Source organism: Oryzias latipes, chromosome 12 (assembly GCF_053564925.1).
Source record: "Oryzias latipes strain Hd-rR chromosome 12, Olatipes_Hd-rR_3.1".
NCBI lineage: Eukaryota > Metazoa > Chordata > Actinopteri > Beloniformes > Adrianichthyidae > Oryzias > Oryzias latipes.
The window spans coordinates 20,123,537-20,144,840 of NC_136248.1; the positions used below are offsets into that span (position 1 = coordinate 20,123,537).

Here is a 21,304-nt window from a genome sequence, read left to right on the forward strand (position 1 = left end):
CACAGTAGAATAATGTGGTTATCTGAGTAGCCTGGGAGCACTGAAGTTCAAAGCAACACAACAAAATTATATTAGACAGCTGCTTTAATTTAGGGTCAATATTAGGTAACCATGGTTTAGGTCAAACATTCAGTTCATGCCCAGCAATTCATTTCCAAAGGAAGAAAACCAAATTTAACTATGTCAGGGCTCCAGCAAGAAATCTGCTGCCAATTTAAAACAGAATGCATGCAACAATTTAGTAAATAAAAAGTTAGGCCAAAGATTTGCTTATAAAAACTATATTTGTTTCCTAAATGTGCCAAAATGTTCTCAAAAGGCACAGAGGCCACACAGGCCTCACATCAGCACAGAAACCCTCCTGTTAAAGGGAACATGTTGTTACTCTTTAAGGCGGTGTGCTTTTTTTTTCATTTTTATCTTAATTCTTGGTTTTTACATTGAATTTGTTTTACTTACTGAGAAAGTCAGAAAAAACAAGCTGAAAGAGGAAATGCTGTGCTGTTGGTTTGCCATTGTGATTCTATTGCATTAGAATAAAAAGAGCAACTTAAAAAAAGGAAGGAATGAAGTCCCTTTTCTGGGAGGGTTTGAAAGCAAGCACGGTCACCAAAAACCACAAAAGAGCACATCTGCTTCTTCTTTTACCCTTTCTTTCTGAACTTCTTCTACTTTCATAAGGCAAATAAACTACAAAACATAAAAAGAATATGAGACCTAGGACTTGTTACGTGACAGAAGACAAACATACTCCTTTCCTCAAATTCCAGACTTGAACATGAAGCAAAGGTTTTAAACTTAATGAAAAAACTAAAAATGTGTTCACTGCTCACGACATCTCTCCAATGAAAACAACAACATAGTCAACACGGAGAATTCTAGCCAATCATTGGAAGGAGTCTCTTTCTGATCTCCTCTGTTTGGTGGAGATGCTGCCATAACTCTTTAATGGATGAGGTGCCTCCTTTTCAAGTCAATCTATGAATAACCATTGTTATAAATGAACACTTGTTGTTTTAAGGTAATTGGCAACATGTTCTTAAACCATAAATATGAATATAAATGCACCTATACCCAGCTTGTTTTGGTCCTTCTTGTGTTCTCCCTATTTACATTTTCCAGAAGTGACACAAAAGAAGATTTAACTGTTCTCACTCCACTCTGGCATGATGCTGACACTGTGTACAGAATGGTACTGATGTGGTGATAGTGTGCGTGATATGCCATGTGTGTAAAGGTACTCGTTTCCTTGCAGGCCAGTTGTCGGCGTCTGGATCCCAGTCACAGGACTACACTGACGGCCAAGAGTTTGGTGGGTCATGGAGCCCTGGTACATAGCTGCATGGTGCCCATCGCCGAGCTGCGGGGAGGTGTGGCCTCCCACTCCTCCTAGTCTGGAAACCAGAGACCCTGAGGTGAAATGAGCGGAGAAGTGCTGGTATGGCAGCCTTTCCATCGGCTGCATGGTCGTAACAGAACAACTGCCATATGGAGACACGCTGGCCCAAGTGTTGCAGCTGATATCCTCCAAACTGGGAACGGGTTCAGTGCCTTGTGAAGCACTGGCATACATACAGGCCTGGCGCTGGCTGGATTCACTGCGGTAGGGCCCACTGGCAAGACTGAGGCTTTGGGTGTAGCCGACAGGCCTGTAGTAATGGTCATCCTCGCTGGAAGAACTTTCCAAAAAGGCTTTCTTATAGCTGTGCTCACCTGAGTGACAGTCATCCTCCACTGCAGGAAGAGTTACACAAGTTAGCAATGCCATTTGAGTGTAATGTGTCAGTGACACTATAAAGCAGGTTTTATGCAGAAAAATAAAGATATTTACAAATAACATTTATCTTATTCAAAGAATTTCTGTCATTTCATAAACTAAAACATCTTGCAGCTGCAAACTAAAATAGCCATTGCTCCCCAAGACTATTTAAAATTTTATATCAGGGTTTTGTTCTAGGTTTTTTTTAACTTTTGGTTTGGTTTGTTTAAATACACATGAATGCACCTCTTTCTGTTGAGAGACTTTCATTTTTTCAATATTTCTCATTTAGGCCACAGTAACTGCCTTTAGATTGGTCTAAAGCAGTAATGAGCAACTACGTGCCTCTATGAATACTTTAATACTAATTGTATAACCATTTATGATTGCTGGACATGCCGGATTCAGTTAATTGACGTCAAAGTCAAGAATATCAGTGGACTGCCTTTTATTATACAATAAAGATGATTTGGCCTTATTGGAATTATACCAAATAAATTAGATGATTTCAAATATAACTAAATAACCTCTGATGTTTTTTGGCTTTTTTTAAGTCAGCCTTTGTTGTAAACTGGTGCTTTGTAAATAAACTAAATTGAATTCAATAATCACTAAAACACTTAGGAGGCTGCTTTGTGCCTCACCTGCAAGTGGCAAAAATGACAGTTAAAGGGTTCTTAACTTATAATTTTAACTGGTCTGATGTTTTGCAGACTCATTCTAAAGGCCAAGTAATACAATTGTAGCTCTAGTGGTTTAAAGGACTTAACTAGAGCTCAAGGAGATTAAGTATTTGAATTTAAACAGCCTGTCTCATTATGGCAGAGCCACATGCGCACTTGAATCATTTAAAATAGTTTAAAAAATTTCACCTTCTCTGATTAGCAGTTCAATTTCTGTGGGCTGCATTATCTTGGCCCCTGTTAAATACAAAATATGTGCCTCAATGGATGTGGTACTTTTTGCGTTTTATTTTTAGTCCTTTGAACAACTAAGGCTTGGTTGTAAATCTGTGGCACGTCTGATGTTTTTCATACCCATTCAGTGTAGAATTCTAGGTTTCTAAACAAATCTAGTTTTTTTCTGACAAATGAAAAGCAAAGACTCACTCTTGTTCACTTTTTAGTATTGTGTTCATGTGGATAACGCCCTTGGCTGACAACAGGCAGAGTGGTTCTTCACATATTTTACTATCTATATATGAATGTTAATGTCTGACATATTTCTACTGAGCATCATTTAGAAGACTTAAACTTGCTGGCACAAAACACAAGATTCACATGACAAAAAACAAATGTCTTATCTTCATGTGATTTTCAACCTGTGTTTTATAAAAGTATTAATTTTAAGTGTTGGGCTACTGCTGTTTCAGTAGCCCAACACTTCACTGCTTTAATTTGCATTCTTCATAAGTGTTGATCACATTTAAACAAATCTTTAAGAGGCCATGTGTGGCTGTGGAGGACCTTACCTTTTCTTTTGATGCAGTGGTACTCTTGACTGTGTTCATGTGGCAAAGGGTAGGAGCCCGACTGAGGCAGCATGTCCTGTGAGGTGCTTGTGACCCCATTCTCAGAGTGGGAGTACTGGGAGCTCAGGGTGCCGGGTGTGGCCATGCCCTGGATGTCCCCGCTAAATGGACTCTGGCTGGAGCCGACCCTTTGTCTCACGGTGCTGCGAGGTACCACAGGATACTCCTTTGTGCTGTGAGCATACATATCAACACAGGACATTCTGTAAAAAACTATTATGAAATTAATGAGAGGGTGCTCTTTTCTATTTTTATGAAATATCAACCTGTTGATTCCTTGATTTATAAGAGTAGTTCCGAAAGTGACTTGGCTTAGCAACAAGCTCTTAGAAGTTGTAACCAGGAGCAGACATGCTTACTGAACCACGCAAGACTGGGAAAATTCATGTAAAAAGGATAGTGTGGTTTGGACTCCGCCCTATTTTTTTTTTTTTTTTTATAATTGCAAGTTCTCAAATCTGAAATGCATTTTACTCAGGTCATTGCTTGATTTTCGGACTCACTCCGACTTAAAGTATCTGAACTTTGTAAAACTGAAAATGTAGTAAAACCCTAAAAGTGTTCTGGGATTTTTCACTGCAACGTAAATCACAACAAAAAAAAAGTATTCTGTGGCAGAGATGAAAGATTACAGTAGGGATTTAGAATTTTTATAGAGCGCTTGATCTGATCTGGAATTTTTTTATTTGGAAGCCTGGGCTGTCAGGGTGTAATGGGTTTTTTAAATCCAGATTTTCTGCTTTGAAAATATGTTTTTCTAATGCACTCCCTCCCTTATCTGGACTGAATAACAGAGAGCAAAGTGGCCTCGTAAACTGCTTTGGCTGCCTGACCAAGCGATATCTTGAAGCATTTCTACGCCGCCCACACATACACACATGCACAAGCATCCAGCAGACACAGCAGTTAGAATATCGAAAAAGCTGAGTGGAAGAGAGATGTCACAGTCATGTTTCAGAGGCTCTGCCAGCTATAAAAGTCTTCATCACAAAAACTGGCGGACGTTCAAGAGCTACACTTACATCACTGCATATAACACTCACTGAAAGTAGCACTCCTGACTGGCTTGCGTTTGAATGATTGAAGGATTAAAGTGGGGCTTGTTAAGTGACTCCGTGACCAGGATGTCGTAAATTCCTGCTGAACTGAAGTGACATTTATCTACTCGTTTGACATCACTCGATGTGTGCAATTGTTTCCATAGATTAGATCAATTAAAGATTATGAGAAAAAGATGTATGGAGAGCTACCTTTGCATTCTGGACATCCGGTGCAATTCCATATCATCACTTCCTCTGAAGCCTTTTGCGAAGGGGTTGTTCTCAATCTTCAGCTGGGTGATCTAGAACATCAAACAAGCTTTCTGTTAATGCCACACACGCTGAAATGTTATGGGTTCTAATTTTTTCTTTAAATGAAACATTGTTTTTTAAATTTTGGGCATTTCAAAGTTGAGTCCCTTTTTCATCCAGTCCTTTTGCTTGATAGTTTATAATGTAGCTTTGCGCATGCATTGCATGTATAGAAAGGGCAAATCACACTCCAACTTTTACAAATTTATGAGAAGAAAAACCACAAAATAAGAAGTTAATCCCCCTAAGAGGTCAAAAGCAGTCCAGGGATACCCCCCCCCCCCCCCCCACACACACACATCATGAGCAGTGGTTTCTGGCAGGTAATGACTTGGCACCCCTTGTGTGCTTTCAGTTTTCTGACAACACTGGAGGTTTGTATGCACCCTGGCTGACACCCACACCAAACATTGTAAAATCTATTATGTGACATTTTGGCAGCTTTTTGTTAATTCATGCCGGCTGGAAGATCATTTATAGAATGTTTAGAGGCTTTCAAACTTTTGAGGTAAATAATCTGGAGTTTGTTTTGTCCTTCAAAACTTAATGAATGTCCCTTAAAGGTTGAAGCGAGACAGTCGAGTGTGAGAAGCAGAAACAGAAAGAGCGTGCGATATTTTACAAAACTCGTGCGAATTCTTGTGGTGACTGGGCCTAAGGGAGGGTGGGACTAATGACAGCCCAGAATGGAAACTTGGGTGAAATTGTGTTTAAATATACAAATGGGTGACATTTTTAACTTTAAAGAGTTTAGTTTTACAAGACAAAGTAACGTTGTTCATTAAAACATCTAAACATCCAGACAATTAAAAAAAATAACCTTTGCAGCTAAAAGAAAATTAAGCTACAGATACTTCAATTATTGGAAAAAAAACCTTTATAAATTTCAATGCAGTTGTGCAGGAAAAGGTAAAAACTTGGTAATTGGACCCTTTTCATCAGCAGGTGAATTGGACATGTGCACTGCAGCCAATATTGCTCTGGCAGATGTTTGATTAGACAGTTGTGGCAAAAAAAAAAAAAAAAAAGCAAGAAAGAAAAAGGGCCTAGAAATCTGAACTGGTTGTTTTTCTTCAGGTCTGGAAAGCCGAAATAATTAGCCCCGGGTTACGATCTCAAGCCCCCAATAACATGCTTGAAAATAATGAATGGTTTCTACAGAACACTGGTCATTTGTGCTTCCTGCTCTCAGAGGTGCAGGAGACCTGGGATTGGCTGCTGGGACATTATGAGCGTTCGCCCCTTTTCTCCATTATTCCCCAAACTAGAAACATGTAGACTTATGTTCCTCCGTGATGTTTAGCAGACCCTGTTTACACATTTTTTTGTTTTCCTAACATTTTTTTCCTTTCCAGGAGAACTTTAGTCAAAGTAAATGACTTAAACAAGGAGGCTGTTTATTTAACTCTGATGCAATGCTGTTCAAATAATTGTATAAACTGCTCAGGAATTAAAACAAAAGCATGGTATAGACTGGGAACAGTCAAATAGACCAAATTCTTTGAAGTTATTAGGAAAAACTGTTTTTTTTTAAATTATTTTTCAAATGTAACTAAACTGTGGAGATAAAAATTTCCATTATAAGAAAAAAATATGTTTAGAATGTAAAAATAAACTTTTAGAAAGTTTCTAACTGTTAGAAATATTTATTTTTAAATGCGCTGTGTGATCAGGAGAAAGTCATGAGGGGATTATCTGCAGATCGTCTACAAAGAGATGCAACTTGGAGAAAGTCACTCGAGGTCAGACATCGTCTCGTGGGGTATCTGAGGTTTTTCTCTCATCTTTCAGCGACTCAATCAGCGATTCTCAGCCGACAGGAGCGGAACTTAAACTCGCGCTGGTCGCCGCGCTCTCCGATTTCTGGATTTGCGCAAGAAGGGGCCCAAAATTCTCTACGCTTTTTAAAGGTCTAAAAAAACTATTAAAAAAATGTTACCTTGTGGTTCTGATAGGATGTGACCGCAATGAAGGCCGTCTCCGGGAATACGTGAGTGCAGAAGGCCGTGTTTTTGGAACCAAAGCCGTTATTCTCATCCGCCTTCACGATGTGAATCCTCGGCTGATATTTGTGCATCGAGTTCAGGATGATCTGCAGAAAACAGAAGGTGCTGTTAGGTCTGCATGAGACCAGGCCTACAGGATGCAGGGACATCTGGAGGACTGCAATCCCGGGAAACGACAGGAAAACACTAAAACAGAGCGCGCTGTAGACATATAGATAAATAAATAAAAATAAATAAATAAATAAATAAATAAATAAATAAATAAATAAATAAATAAATAAATAAATAAATAAATAAATCTAAACAAGATACAAATATGAATCATTTTTTTTTTTCGTTTATGGGAATTTCATCTACTTGCAAAGTAAGTTCTTTAAGGATATTATTGTATTATATTTCTTATTAAACAGATTACTTTTTCTATAAAGAAAAAATAGCCCAAAATAAAATAAAATAAAATGAAAAAAGTTTTTCAATTTTGCCTGCATGATATTGCAGCATTTTGACATGGAAACTTTACAGTAGATGATTTGGTACTCTTCATGTACATGATTGGTGCTCATACAACCAGCAGTATGAACTTTGAACTTCTCATTTGAGAACCTTAAATCACAACTTTAACTATTTAGACAGATCAGAGAGTTGCTGCCATTAGCCTTGAGGAAACCTGATGCATTTCAACCCCAATGTAATTTCCAATATTTTAAGATTGAAAACAAAACAAGTTGTTGCTTTTATCCAGCAAACCTGCATTTGAAGTGAACTTCTCTGCTTATCTAATGATAAAATAATTTCTATATAATTTTTTTTGTATTGTATTTACATCTGTCTTACTGCCAGCACCAGAAAAGACAAAGGATTAAACTGTTCTGTTTTACGTGTGTGGAAATACTATAGGGCAGCCCTTTCAAAACATTTCCTGAGATCCAAATACACCTCAGATGCCTACTCTGACCAAACTCATCTAATTAAAGCTCACAATTGAACTTGCTTTCGTTTCATGCATATGGTTGAGACTATGTGCTGCATGCAGCCTTCTGCCATCCCACTAGATCAAAACTATTTAGTAGTGTTTACTAAACCTGTGCAGAACCCATCAAATAAATGAATTTGGATGTCACCCCCTGATTCTAAAGGCAGTGTTGCATTTTTTAAATAACACAAAACCAATTTAGCACCCAACAAATTAAGTTGAAACTGTCAACAATAGGGACACAGGTCTATTTAAAATAGTATATGCATGTTCCCAAAGTCCAGCATGTGCGTAGGATGTGGGACGATGGTGGCAGGGGTGTAGCTGAGGACCACCCAGTGGGACTCTAGCGCACATTGCTGTATCTCTAGCCCAATCCCCCCTCCCCCCCACCAACCACCAGCCCCTGGATGATACTGTTTAATGATAGTGAGGGATCACTTTGGGTCTTGGGCTGCTGAACTCTGCTTTCAAGTACCGCCACATCAGAGAGTTTCTTCAAGCCTCAGGATTAGCAGACTTTGTACACCATCATCTACTGCTCATTGCACACTGCCATTCAAATATAAACAGTAAAATTCTCACACTCCTCATTTCTGGCCTAAAGAAAAAAACAAAATGTGTTTTTCTTGAGGAAAGACAAGCGCAAAAGCAAAGTGATGACTCGGAGAGTAGAAAGAGGAATAACACTGCAGGTATTCTGAGAGCTGGACTGGAGATCAAAGCTGAAAGTGCAGCTTCAATGAAACTTTGGGCTAAAACAACCACTTAGAAGCATTTCAGACAGTTGAACTGATGTACTTTAGCTGCAATTTACTTAAGTAAAGCTGAAAATATTCTGTTTCTTGAGATTGTGATAGTAGCACATAGATGTGTACCAAAATAAAAAGCAAAAACCTGAACATCCATCAGTTTGTTTGCAACGTTAAAATATACAAAAATGTCTTACAGTTAATCCGGAAAATTTTTTACAATATTAAATTGTCATAAAATAATTCTCCTAGTGGGTCAAATAAAAATCCACCTTAAGAAGTCTGGTAATGTTTTGGCTCTTTTATCGTTTTATTTTTATTTTTTATTTTTTTTACAATGTTGGTTCTAAATCAAAGTTGAATCAATGGCAAATCTTGACCTAAAATGCTAAATCATCAGCAAATATACAATAACTGGTCATATTATTCATTTTACATTCTTTGTCTATTGTGTTTCACATCTTTCTTGCTAAATTATGATGACAGTTTTTGTTAATCTAGAAAACATAACGTTCTTGTTAACCATTTTCTTACTTAACACAAATTTAAGATGTTCTTTTAGACTAAAACTTCCACTTGCTCCATAATCTCATTTCTTTTGATCTATATTTAAGTACATTCTAAGACTGGGCAATTCTAGCAATATGTTTTGTTTCCCTACCACTAATTACAATGCATCTAAGAGTTATTTTAACCAGCTGGAACAACAAGTTGATGGAGTGTGCATTTCTGACCAACTATCAACATTTCATTTAGCACTCCCATGAAGGCGCCCCCCCTCTGCATGAAGGGGTTTGAGCCAGCAACCACTGCAACGAGTTAGAGTTTCATTTAACCAGCTGGGCTTTGGCAAAGGTGCACAGGTACCTAGTGGATTAATAGCGGTTTGTCTGGAAATAAGTGTTTTTACTTTGCTGAATGGCTAAAAGCAGTCCCAGTTTAAACTTGCTGTCAATCATTAACTGTTGTGGTTTTTTGGAGGAAGAAAATGTGGCTTATAGCTCTAACATTAATTGCTGATCTGGAAAAAGTGAAGTGTTTTTTCTAAATTCACAATTGTGCTTTAAATCTTAAGCAGTTGTCTAAAGATGACATTTTTTCTCCCTTTTCCCCTCAGGTTTGAGCAGTTTAGTGGTTTTAATTACCCTGTGCATTGTGTTCCACCATAAAAGTACATGCAGTTGATGTATCATTTAGCAAACTTGTAATTGTTTTCCTCTTTAATGGCTCAGACTTTGGAAAACAAACTATCTGACCATTTTGTATAACAAGACATCTTAATTGGGTTTCAGTTTGGACAGGCTTTTTTTTAATTAAATCCTGCTGCCAGCAGGACTGATTGTTGATGAAGTAAGTGATGTTTGCGTGCGCTGTTTTAGATACACGTGAATTAGAAAAACCTGGACAGACATGGTAAGTGCAGAAAAATGAGGAGTTACAGCTAAGGACATAAGCACCACACTCTTGAATAAATGAAAGAATGAAGGTGAGGGTTTAAGATTTTATTACCTGCAATGTTACCTGCAAGATCTGATTAATATATAATTAACGCTTGAAATAAACTTAAACTGTTAAATGTGGCAAAGATTTGTCAGGCATGTATTTTTGCAACAATTAGGTCAAATTTTAAAAATTTTATGTTTAAACAAAACAAAGTCAAATGCAATCCAAAATACTCAACAGCTTTATATGTTTAATGTTTTGGTGTTATTGACAGAAAAAGACAAATTACTGAAGTGCATCCATGAAGTTAATTTAATCTACAACATGGACAAATAATCTGTATTTTGTTTTTGTTTGTTTTTTCAGAAAATCTTTCTCAATATCTGCTTTAAAATTTAATTGGAATGTCTACTCTTTTTAAATAACTAAGAATAAAAACAACACGAAGGTTGATTAAACTTAATACTAATAAATATGTTGACTGAAGTTTACTAAGATGAAATCGAAATGAAATATTTTGTAATAGTCTGCATAAAACTGACTACTTTTTAAATTAAATTCTTTGACTGATAAAGTTCAGTCCTCTACATGAAACCCATATAATACTTAAGTGATACTAGAAATTGAAAAAAGAATAATTAAACTGAGATTAAACAATACATAAACATTATGATTTATATATAATAAAACGAATTGGTAACTTTTGAAAGGTTTTTAGACAAACGCCCAATATTAAAACAGGGGGACATAAAGCCTTATTTCTTAGCTCGGAAATAACAATAATTTTGAGCGTTTACGTCATAAGCATCCGCTATGAAAACAGTCTCGCACTGCGCGACCACATCAAGACCAACGTGATTTTTACATCAGGTACAGCCCTGCAGTTCCCGCTGCATTCACAAGCACTGGCATGAGCTAATAGCACTTATGACCAGGCACCTACGTGTCCGAACGGGTCCAGATGGTTGTTGGTCAGTTTCAGCTTCTGGAAGGAAACGAGCTGCCTCATCCAATGCGCCCCCGTGGCGGGAGAATCCGGGTGAACGTAGAGCCTCCCGGGCATGGCGGGCTCTGCCTTCCCGGTCACAGACCTGCACCAAAAAAAAAAAAAATACAAACACACACTGTAAAAATAAAAACAAATATGCAATCCCCCAAAGCATTGAAATTGCAACATTTATAATGATTTTTTCAAATTTAAATTTCGCATTGAGGACATCAAAGCGCAGAGAAACTCAATTTAGTTAAACTTTAAAACTTTCAAATTAAAACGGAAATGCATTTATAACATAGAAATAATATTCTGAGTGATAAATATATTTTTGAAAAATGTGCTCCATTGGTTCAAATTGTATGAGCTTAAAGCCAATGTTGTCGCTTAGAATTTTCATTTTAGACTGATTAAAAAAGTGGTTCATGCATGCGCTTTGTGCGCGTCGTAAGGTGCACTTTTGCCCCGTAATTATCCTTTCTGAGTGTCACTTTTTGGACGCACTGACCCAAAAGAACAATTGCCATCCAACTCCATATTGATAAGACATTAGATGTATACTAGAAAGAAAACATCTGCTTTTTTCCGTGCACATTTTGGGGCTGGAAAGCTGTGGGAAAAAGTCATAGAGGGCCGAAAAGATCGTTTCCCTGCTGTGAGTAACGTTTCTTTTTGGCATTTTTCAAGTTTCATCATTCTGGAGAAAATAAAATTGTTTGTCAAATAAATAAATGTTTCCATCGGAACCAGAAAAAAGAGAAGATGTTTGGGAGAAAAAGTTGTAGATTGATAATGGCAATAATGAGATTTTTTTTTACCATTTATTATCAGCGAATTTGTATCGATGATCGTCCGCAGGAACAACATCCATAAGAAGAATATATTTAGTTTTGGGATTCAGGCCAGTCACCTTGACTTTGAAGCTGGGGAACATTCTCCTAAAAAAAAGAGGGAAAAAGATTTGTGTCAAGCGGCTTGGGCTCCAAACACACATACACGCCCAGGCGCGCACACACAAACACCTCACCCACAAGTGTGGGTGAGGTGAACAAATGTTGGAAATGTGGCAAATTTCCAACATTTGTTAAGCTTTTGAAGGACTTTAATGGACTCCTAATCTCTACAAATATTGTGCGTAAAGCTAAAAACAGAGCACACCACGCTACCACACACGCCACGTGACACGAGACCAACGGCATAGATTTATTCGGGTTGAACCGGAAACTGTTATTTTTAGGGCAAAGCGTTGCGTATGAGAGGCCTAGTGAACCGTTTTTGCTTTTATATGGCCCTTGCCAAGTTTTGGTTTGTGAAGCTCAATGGTGACCTAAATTCAGTAAATGCCGCTATACAAATGAAAAAAAAAAATTAAAAACCTGAGTAGAGAGAGGGTCCAAATGTTTTAATCATTTACGTGTAAAACACGGACCATTTGCCACGATGATACTCCGGCAGTCATCATGCATTTATGCATGTTCACACTCCGCCTGAGCTGCTCTGACTGGATTACAGTCTGGGGGCAATTGTGAGTAGGACAGCGATACACACTCACACGCTCTGCGCAACATGCTGCAGCGCAAGCGCACGACCGGGAGAAACGTTTGCGCGCAATTACGCACGAACTCACCGAAAGCACATAAAAGAGAAACAGCGCAAATGCATAAACATTTGCTCCAAAAATATGTTTTTTTTTCCTTTGGGGAAGCTCCACGAGACTCCATGAGGCTTAAGCCCGTTCTTTGTGTGTTCTGTTTTGTTTATAATGCCTTTACCAGCTAATCCACTCAGACTCAAATGGAGGTTTTGCGCAGAGCCGAAGGTGCGCATCACATGCTGTTCTTCTTTTGTCCCCTTTTCTTAAAATGTAAAAACTCCACAGCCTCTCCTCTTGCACGCACACATACACAAGGAAATGATAAGAAAAAATGCATGCATACCATATAGTCATTAAAATAAACCATTTGTATAATCACATTTTTCCGACTTTGCAATGCTGGAAAAAACCATGGTTGCTCTTACCGGCCTGCTTTGGTAATGATCATTTCCGTGCCCACTTCATGAAACTTCATCCACAGCTCCCTCTCGTGCAAGTACACTTTAATTCCTTCCATTCCCTTAAAAAATATAAGAGTAATTCTTAATAAAATACAAGCAATAACTAAAACTAAGCCCCGTACTTTGATACACTCCATCTTATGATTTGAAAGTGTAGTTCAGATGTTTGATAGACTTTTTGAAGTTACTACTTAAGTAAAGGAGAAGTAAAATAATATATATATATATATATATATATATATATATATATATATATATATATATATATATATATATATATATATATATATATATATATATATATATATATATATATATATATATATATATATATATATATATATAATTTTTATTTTACTTCAGTAGTCAAATGAAACACAAGCGTTTGACTCAATTATAGTATTTTATCCACTTTAGTCCTAAACCTGTTGGACATTTCAAATATTTGACTACACGTGACATGAAGCTGATATTTCATGTTTTCATGCGTCTTTTTTCCTTTTATTACTATAACTGAAACAACAACAAAAAATAAAACAATAAAGTTTGAATTTACCAATTATATGCTCTTTATTTAAGCCATAATTGCTGATTTCAGCAAAATACGTTTATATATCCAAATGTTCTCCTTCTATGTCCAACAAGAGGCCTGCAGCGCGCGCCGGACCGACCGAGGCGCGCAGACGTTTACCAACCTGCTGAATGTAGGTTGTCTGTGAGGATGGGGATTTACTGGACGTCCCGTTCTGTTTTTCTGGTTTATTATCGCTCTGTATTTCCCTCGTATCAGAACTTCCTGGGGAGTTTTGGAGGACAAAAGTCTCCTCTTGGTCTGCCATGATCGGAGCTCGGAAAATCTCAGACCCAGCTGGAAGACCAAAACACAGATGTCAGGTAGCCCATCGAGGACGTAAATAGATGAAGAATATGAGATTAACGGAATCAGTTTGGCATTTCCCCTCAAAGGAACTTGCAGTAAGTTAGATGCATGCTCATTCATGAAAAAGGGTCAATTTAAATCACAAATATACAGTAAAAAAGAACACATCGTGAAATTCTACCGTGGTGTTTTCATTGCTGCAATCCTATTGCTGTCAAGAAGTTAAAATGTTTAAAAATGCATATTCTATTGTCATATTTACAGATCAAGCTGCAATCAAAAGCAGGCCCGAGACCCCCCTCACCCCCGATCAAAGGATAGTTTCCTGTCCATGAGCCCCCTCCTCCCCCCAAGTGTAGAGGAAATGCGTTCAGGGATTTTTTCAAATGGGAAATCCTGTCAAATCAATAGCATCGATGTCGTTTGAAAACGGTCTTTCGAACTCAGACTGAAAAACCTCTGCAGCACAACGCGAACCGCTGCGAGAGGCTACACGCGTTTAGCATCTGCTCGGCGACTCATCATCTTACCTAAAAACAAAATCACGTCGAAATAATGAGCAGAGAACCACAGTTTTCCGCTCAAAAGATGAAATCAGATAATCCGGGCGTTTTTTTCAGACTCCCCATCAATCCTCGCTTCCCGATTGTGTCTCTCAGTTTTTGCCTTCCAAGCACTGGGTCCTCAGTGACAGCTACGAGGCACTGCTCGCCGACTTATTGAGCATTTTACCACAAGGAGTCCTGTTTTGTGAGCCTGGCGATAGCATTTAGCACCAGGTTGAAGTAAAGTCCCAGTGGAGCCGGTCCAACACCTCCTTCTCCCCTCCTCTCTGTTTGGTCAGCTCCCTCTCTTTCCTGCGCGCTCGCTCTCCAGCTCTTCACTGCTCATCAGTGACCAAACTGTGCGAAGCGGAAACTGAGTCCGAGATGGTGAGAGGCGATGAAGGAGGAGGAGGAGGAGGTTCGGGAGGGGGGAAACTGGAGGGGTTGCCAGAGCGCAGCAACAGCATTGGTTTGTATCCTGAACTATGATTCTTTCCAGGTCCCCACCCCAGGTCTTCTTATGCATCCACTCTAAACCTTTCCGTAATCCCAGACTCTAATCCAGCGAAATTTACAATCCCGTGTGCCATTACGCACAGACGACGTTTTAAATTCACATCCTTCAGATAACACGTCAAACGCAATTTTCAAGTGTTTAATTTTTTTTGGTCAGAAAACTGTTTTTGTGAAAGATAAAGAAAAAACGTCATGCATTAAAAACAATTCTGGTTCTTTGATGAATAAATAATGTTTTCTGAATACAAGTTTTGGAACGCGTCATACAAAAGAATTCTGCAATGCAGTACAGTTAAACATTAAATAAAAATACTGGACAGAAGTTTTTAAAAAAAACTTTGAAAAAAAAAGCTGTGTTCAAATCCAAAGCTGTTGTTACATTTTCTACTGTAAAAATCTGGTTGTGAAATTAGTTCATCCCCTCGCGAGAACATTTTTAATGGTATCCAGAGTTACAAGCAGTCTTCTACTTTAAAAGGATGGACTTTAACAATTTACACCTTAGATGCTCCTCCCAAAAACACAACTTACTTTCCCTGATGAAGGCGCAACATTTCAATCTGATAACACAAACGTTTCAGCACAAAATGCTCACTTCAATCTAAAGGTGTGCGCGCACAGGCACGCGGCCTGTTTTTTTCTGTCTTGTGCAGCTTTGCTGAAAAGCAATCTAAGGAATAAAACAACAATGTTTTGTAAATAATTAGCAAACGTTTTAAGAATGTAAAAAACGTAGAAAGTTTAATTTGATACGATTTTTAAAAAATGAAATTAGGTCAAATTTAAAAACTTTGGTGCTGTTGGGTTCCCACCTCCAATGGATTATATTAATGCGCGCGCACAAACACCTATAAGGAGCAGATTGCGTTAAACGTTTTGATTTTTTTTATCAGTGCAAAGATCTGTTTTTTTAATTCAACATTTTGATCCTTCAATTGAAAATCAGCTAAGACTAAATTGTAACTATTTGTTGAATAAAAGTGTCAAAACGGCCCCCTACTGAACAGCACTGCACTGAAGAAGGAAATAATTACATTGGAAACTATTAAACAATCTCATATACTTAATACAACAGGTTAAATAAGTTATAGGCCTTGACTAACATAAATACGACAAAAAAGGAATGGTTTGAATTTGACGCTGGTCAAGCTCAGGGTCATAAAAAGAAAAGGATCCACGTGGAGAATATTGGAAGGAAAAAACAAAAACGAAAACAAATAGAACCCTGACCAATTCTCTTTGCGGTTACAGTAAATCCTTATTTTATTTGGTTGAACTACCTGAAGATCCTCAGGTATATCAGACACGCTGACGCAGTTTAAAAAATAAACATGATTTAGGTGCACACACACACAAAAAAAAAGAAAGCAACAAGTAAAAGAAAAGAAAACTCACATTAACTCGTTTTATAAAGAACCCCATTTTAATTTGACTACTTTAACCGAATTTGCTCAAACACTGTCTTCCAAAATAACAAGAACCTACACAAATAATTGTTGTGCCTTAACTTAGAATTACACCTGCAAATCAAAAGCTCCTAATAGACTGAGAGCTCGTTTTTCCTATAGGCACAATCTCAACTCCACGTGTTCAAAATATAAAAAATAAAAGTTATTTTTCAACAAACTAAGTAACAACAAATCATGAAAAAATGTTTCCTCTGCCAATTGAATTCAAAAAGAAAAAAACAAACATAGCCTTTACGTTTTTGTTCTAGTTTTGTCACAAACATGGGCCTTTAGTGTAAACTAATCTTAAAAACGACGTGGAACGAGCCAACGGCACGCGATACCATATATATTTTTGATGGAACTTCAAAATGGAAACTGTCAAAAATGTTAGATCAATTAGTAACACTTTGATCAGAGGGGTGGCGGGGGTCTTTAAATAATTAATAATCAATATTCCAAGTCACGCCCCATGAGTCTAGAACAGTGCGAACTAACATAACTTATTTTCAAACATCCAAAAAGTAAATAAATGTTTAACATCAAGCTGGCTGACGATCCTTGAAAAAAATCTAAATATAGATCACACAGATCACGACTTCTCTCCTCTGTAAATTAAACACAAACTAAAATCTAAATGGCTTAACAATAAATGACGTGGCTCCAAACTGAAACGTTTAACTTCTTGCATCAGCCAGTGACAAGGTGACAGATCCATTTGGCTAAAACTCCAAGTCAGAACTTTAAATGGTGTGGAAAACGTTTAGGAAGCTATCAGCACTCGTCTTCAGCGCTTTACGCACACGTCCAGAATTAGAAAAAACAACAACACACAAACATTCAGAGGCTCTCTGCATGCCCCCTACCTCCTGGCTGTTGATTGTGATCGGATTTTGATCCTTCTTTGAGGCGTTCAGTTTGACCTGGAGATCATAGGCAGGTGAAAGGGGGCTGGAGTGGCTAACCTGCCCGCCGGAGTGGCCGGGGTGGCTGGCTCGGGGAGGAAAGCGCGCACAGATGCGCAGCAGCAAAGACCAGCTGTGAGGTTTGTGGCTAAAAACCCATCCACAGCTTAGCTGGTATAGGAACTCAGCCAGGAGGAGAGAGGTAGGACGAAGAGATTAAAAAGAAGAAATGCAGAGCCTTTAAACGGCGACAGATTTGATCAAATGTTTGTGACTTTTTTTTTATCTTTAATGTTTTTAATGTAAATAAAATACATTTCTTTCAACTGTGCGGCACCAATAATGTCCATAGCGGAAAAAAAGACTCTCACCCAACTACAATTTGTGTTTAACTCTCATGAGAACCATAACGTGCAGAAACTGCTCCCTAAAAAAGACCTGAGGTTGAAAACGTGTATTAAACTGGACTCTGGGGTTTTAGAGTGACTGTAGAGGGTTATTTCCCCGATTTACGCCACCATTCTTCAGTTTCTCAATTTAAACTCTAATCCAAGCCGGTTCACCCTCCATGGTCACACAGTCTACCACCCGCCCCAAATCTATTTTGTTGTCTTGTCCTAGCCCCACCTTCCTCCCCAATCTCGACTTCGTGAATGAGTTTACCCTTGTTCCGCCGAAAGAGGCAAAGATAAAGTATCTGGGCCTCCATAGCAACCCAGCGGCTGGATGTGTAGCTGTACGTGCGTCTGTGCGCAGCTGCGCGGAGGCATACATTCACGGAGAGAACTACTTTTATGACCAGAAGAGGGCTGTGGGCTGCAGGGGCGGTGGTGGTCGGGCTTGGGGCTGACACATTTCTGCTAACAATCACATCACACACAGGAACCCGCATTCCACCTTCATGATCCCCCCCACCACCACCCCACCCCCTACCTCTCCACCACCCTCCAGCATTCAGAATCGTCCTGCTTTTTTCCCTAAGGACCCAACCCAGACTGTATTCAGATGTTAGAAAACTCCAAAAAAATGTAACTGATGACTTTAAAGAGAAAAATTAAAACAAGAGGAAAGGCGATGGTGTCCATTCTGGCTTAATCTGTTAACGCCAGTGCTTTTATCTACAAGAAAAAAACAAGTGGTCGACCCATTTGAGGCCAAAGTTTGAAATATTGTAGAATAAAGTCATTACAGTCTAAAGTATCCCAGCACATCTGGATGCAGTTCATCTGACATGATGGCAAGAATGGACAGAACGAAGGTGATGGTGTGTTTTCCACATAGTGTGTACTCTGCTGACCTCTAGTGTCTTAATATAGAAACTACAACTGCCAAAAGTGAAATGCACTTCCACGTGCAAATGTGTTTTTATTCAATGTTTTAAATTGTGACTGGAGTTCTAAGGATACGTACAGGAGACGTATCAAACCATATTAATTTTCAGTTTGTTTCTTCAACATTTTACTGTATTTTCAATTCCTTGTTTCAAAAGGAAAGATTTTGAACAAGAAAAAAAATAGGGTTTAAAATTATTGCATGTTGTTTCTTAAATATAGTTTCTTGCAAAAGGTTTTTTGTAAAAAAAAAAGTATATAAAAATATGTGCAGCATGGTTTAAAAGTAATAACATAATTTTTTAATAAAAAGTTTTGGTGCATTAAATCTGCTAATAAAGTTTAGTTAGGTTCTGATAAACTTGAATTCTTTTAAAAAATCCTCTGGGCACAAGAAATATCAATTGTGTATAAATACACTGTGGTGTCATTGGACCTGGCTGTAGATGTCAGTAGACTCAAACCTGCAGGTCATGGGATGAGTTCACATGCAGGTGTCCATGTGCTGGGAAGTACACGCAGATGAGAGAAACGTGCAAGCTTTTTAAAGGACACATTTGTGTTCAGGCAGAAACTCTGACATTGTAGTCAGCAGAAACTCCGGGGTCCTGCCACCTACAAAGCTGGGCTAATGAGTTTGGAAATCACTCGGTGTGGTCCTCTCCAACTGCTGCCATATTCACAGACCCCTCAGTGCCTGTAGGCCATCATGCCTCACCTCAGCAAGGTCAACGTACCTTCAACTCTGACATGCTAAAATGCATAAATTCTTACTCTGTCAAGTCCACAAATTATGAACTTGGTGTTTCCTTGCCTCATTATGAACAACAGGTATGCCAAAAAAACGATTGAATCTGTCCATAACGTATGCACAACCCTGACTTGTCAGAAAAAAAGTAAATTTTGAGACGTAATAGTGGTTCATCTTTGTGTAAACTTCTCCGAAAGTGTTTGAAGAAGCCTGTCAAATCTGACCTCAAGTAACACCTCATAAATTTATTTGAAAGACAGAAGGATTTATTAAAACAATGTGAAATGCACTTTTTAAGAAAGACAAAAATGAAAAATGCTCAAGTACTTTATTAATTGAAGGTTAAATATTAAGAGTGTCATTCAGAAGGATAACATTTTGTGGCATAAGAAGCAAGTAAACAAGTTGCAAAACAGACAGTTTTATTTTGAAATGTTAAATGAAACAGAATTAATAGATGGTTGGAGCATCTTCATATCTGAAATTGAGTTTTAACCAGAAGACACCTGCTATTCTTAATAACAATCTAATCTGGTATCAACACTTGGTATCAACTACAACATGAGGCGTCAGAAAAAAAAACAAGTTTCCGTCTGTGCAAATGAATTGATCATGTTAGCGTTTGATGAAGGGTTGTTGCAAGTTCTAAGTTGTTTGGTAAATGCATTGCACAGAGATCCTTTGTACTTTTACAGAGCATAAATGCTTAAGTACCTTTATTCTGGCTTACAGTTACCCTGTCCACCAGATGGAGGTAGTATGCCTGAAAAGCTGTTTCCAAGCAAACATTGAACAGCAGAAGAATTAAAATTAGAAAAAAGCATGGAGGTGACAGAATTCAAGGTAACCTGAAACTCAGTACTTCAAACAACCTTTTATGTAGGTATGATGCATTCACCCTAATAAGTTAATTGCACATGCCCTAATCTTAATCATATAGTTAATTTCTAATTTGCTCACAATGTTGCAGTTTTCACATTGAACATACAGTTTTGCTCTGTTGTAATCTTTTATGTTTATGATTGGACAGAAATTTGAAGTTTATCAGCAAGGTTTTGAAAACATCATGGTTTGAATGAAACACAAGAGTGAGATCCTGCATTAAACTCTCTTTGTCTCTTTACTTTTTAGTGGAGACATATTGATTTAGAAACACAAAAAACAAAGATGCCAGAGAAAGTTTCAGCAGCAACAGCAGGAGTACGCCCAGTTCTCTATTTTTGGACGTTCTCAGGCTGGTTTACCTTCAGCAGGATCTCATGTGAGTACCCCAGAGAAAATATTTGAAGTTTCCAAAAGCAGTCATGGGGTAATTCACAGTTTAACTTGTGAGGTTGGTCTGGCTCCTGTGGGTTGTGGTTTAAGTTTTGCATAACTTAAAGGATAAAGTCTTCAGTTGATGGCAATTTGTAAATTTAACATGGAAAGAGCCTTTTCCACACTCTATAAACAGACCAGAGCAAGGAAAACAAATATTTTCAAACTCGCACTGCTACCGTAATCTGACAGTTAAAATGGTGGGAGTAAAAACTGTGTCCAAGTAAGCTCTGTGTTTTGCTTTGGTACCCCTTAACCACAAGTTATCTTTCTACACTCTTTGATGCCACATCCTCAAGGTTAGCATTTTTAATAATTCAATTATTAAGATATGGTTAATTGATATCAATCAACTGAATCAAATTGTTCCTAACTTATAAAATGCAATATCAGTTTGTCAAAAGCATTTAAATGTTATTTCTTGTGGTATTTAAAAAAAAAAAAAGTGAAACCTTTTCATTCATTTTTAACATGAGAATTCCTAAAGAAAAGGAATTTGGTTTGTGTCCATTTTAAATCAATTATTTAATTTTTCATAATCAAAAAATACTGGTCTTATAATAGAAATTTAAAAAAATTATATGATTATTTAATCAAGTTGTGTTGGATCAATTTTTAAAAATAACCTGTCAAATTGAATACAACAATATAACAACTTTCTTTTTAACTAAAGTTAAAGTAGGACTGATAACACAGTGTTATCTGTGTTAAAGTACGGTAGTAAAAATGATGACACCACGATAAAACAC

The 21,304-nt window shown here is 37.7% G+C and overlaps 1 protein-coding gene and 1 long non-coding RNA gene across 4 annotated transcripts in view; one reads left to right on the forward strand and one right to left on the reverse strand.

Moving 5' to 3' along the window:
* Positions 1-870: 870 nt before the first annotated feature.
* On the reverse strand, positions 871-17,306 carry tbx5a (T-box transcription factor 5a). Of its 2 annotated transcripts, none has more exons than XM_023960665.2 (9): positions 14,273-14,668; positions 13,558-13,730; positions 12,827-12,921; positions 11,626-11,745; positions 10,760-10,907; positions 6,582-6,734; positions 4,541-4,632; positions 3,231-3,463; positions 871-1,734 (listed from the first exon to the last, which is right to left on the reverse strand). In XM_023960665.2, exons 2-9 carry the CDS (start codon positions 13,699-13,701, stop codon positions 1,142-1,144), a joined length of 1,578 nt encoding a protein of 525 aa, XP_023816433.1. In that variant the 5' UTR covers positions 13,702-13,730; positions 14,273-14,668; the 3' UTR covers positions 871-1,141. The 2 variants fall into 2 exon arrangements, with proteins under 2 accessions (XP_023816433.1, XP_023816434.1); XM_023960666.2 differs by lacking the exon at positions 14,273-14,668 and adding an exon at positions 17,118-17,306 and having other exon boundaries at positions 884-1,734.
* A 2,498-nt stretch (positions 17,307-19,804) lies between these two features.
* The window catches only part of LOC110016063 (uncharacterized), a 67,483-nt gene continuing 65,983 nt past the window's right edge, over positions 19,805-21,304 (forward strand). For both annotated transcript variants that reach the window (XR_013659552.1, XR_013659551.1), the window contains exons 1-2: positions 19,805-20,081; positions 20,370-20,499. This is a non-coding gene — a long non-coding RNA (uncharacterized LOC110016063). The remainder of the gene's footprint in view (positions 20,082-20,369; positions 20,500-21,304) is intronic.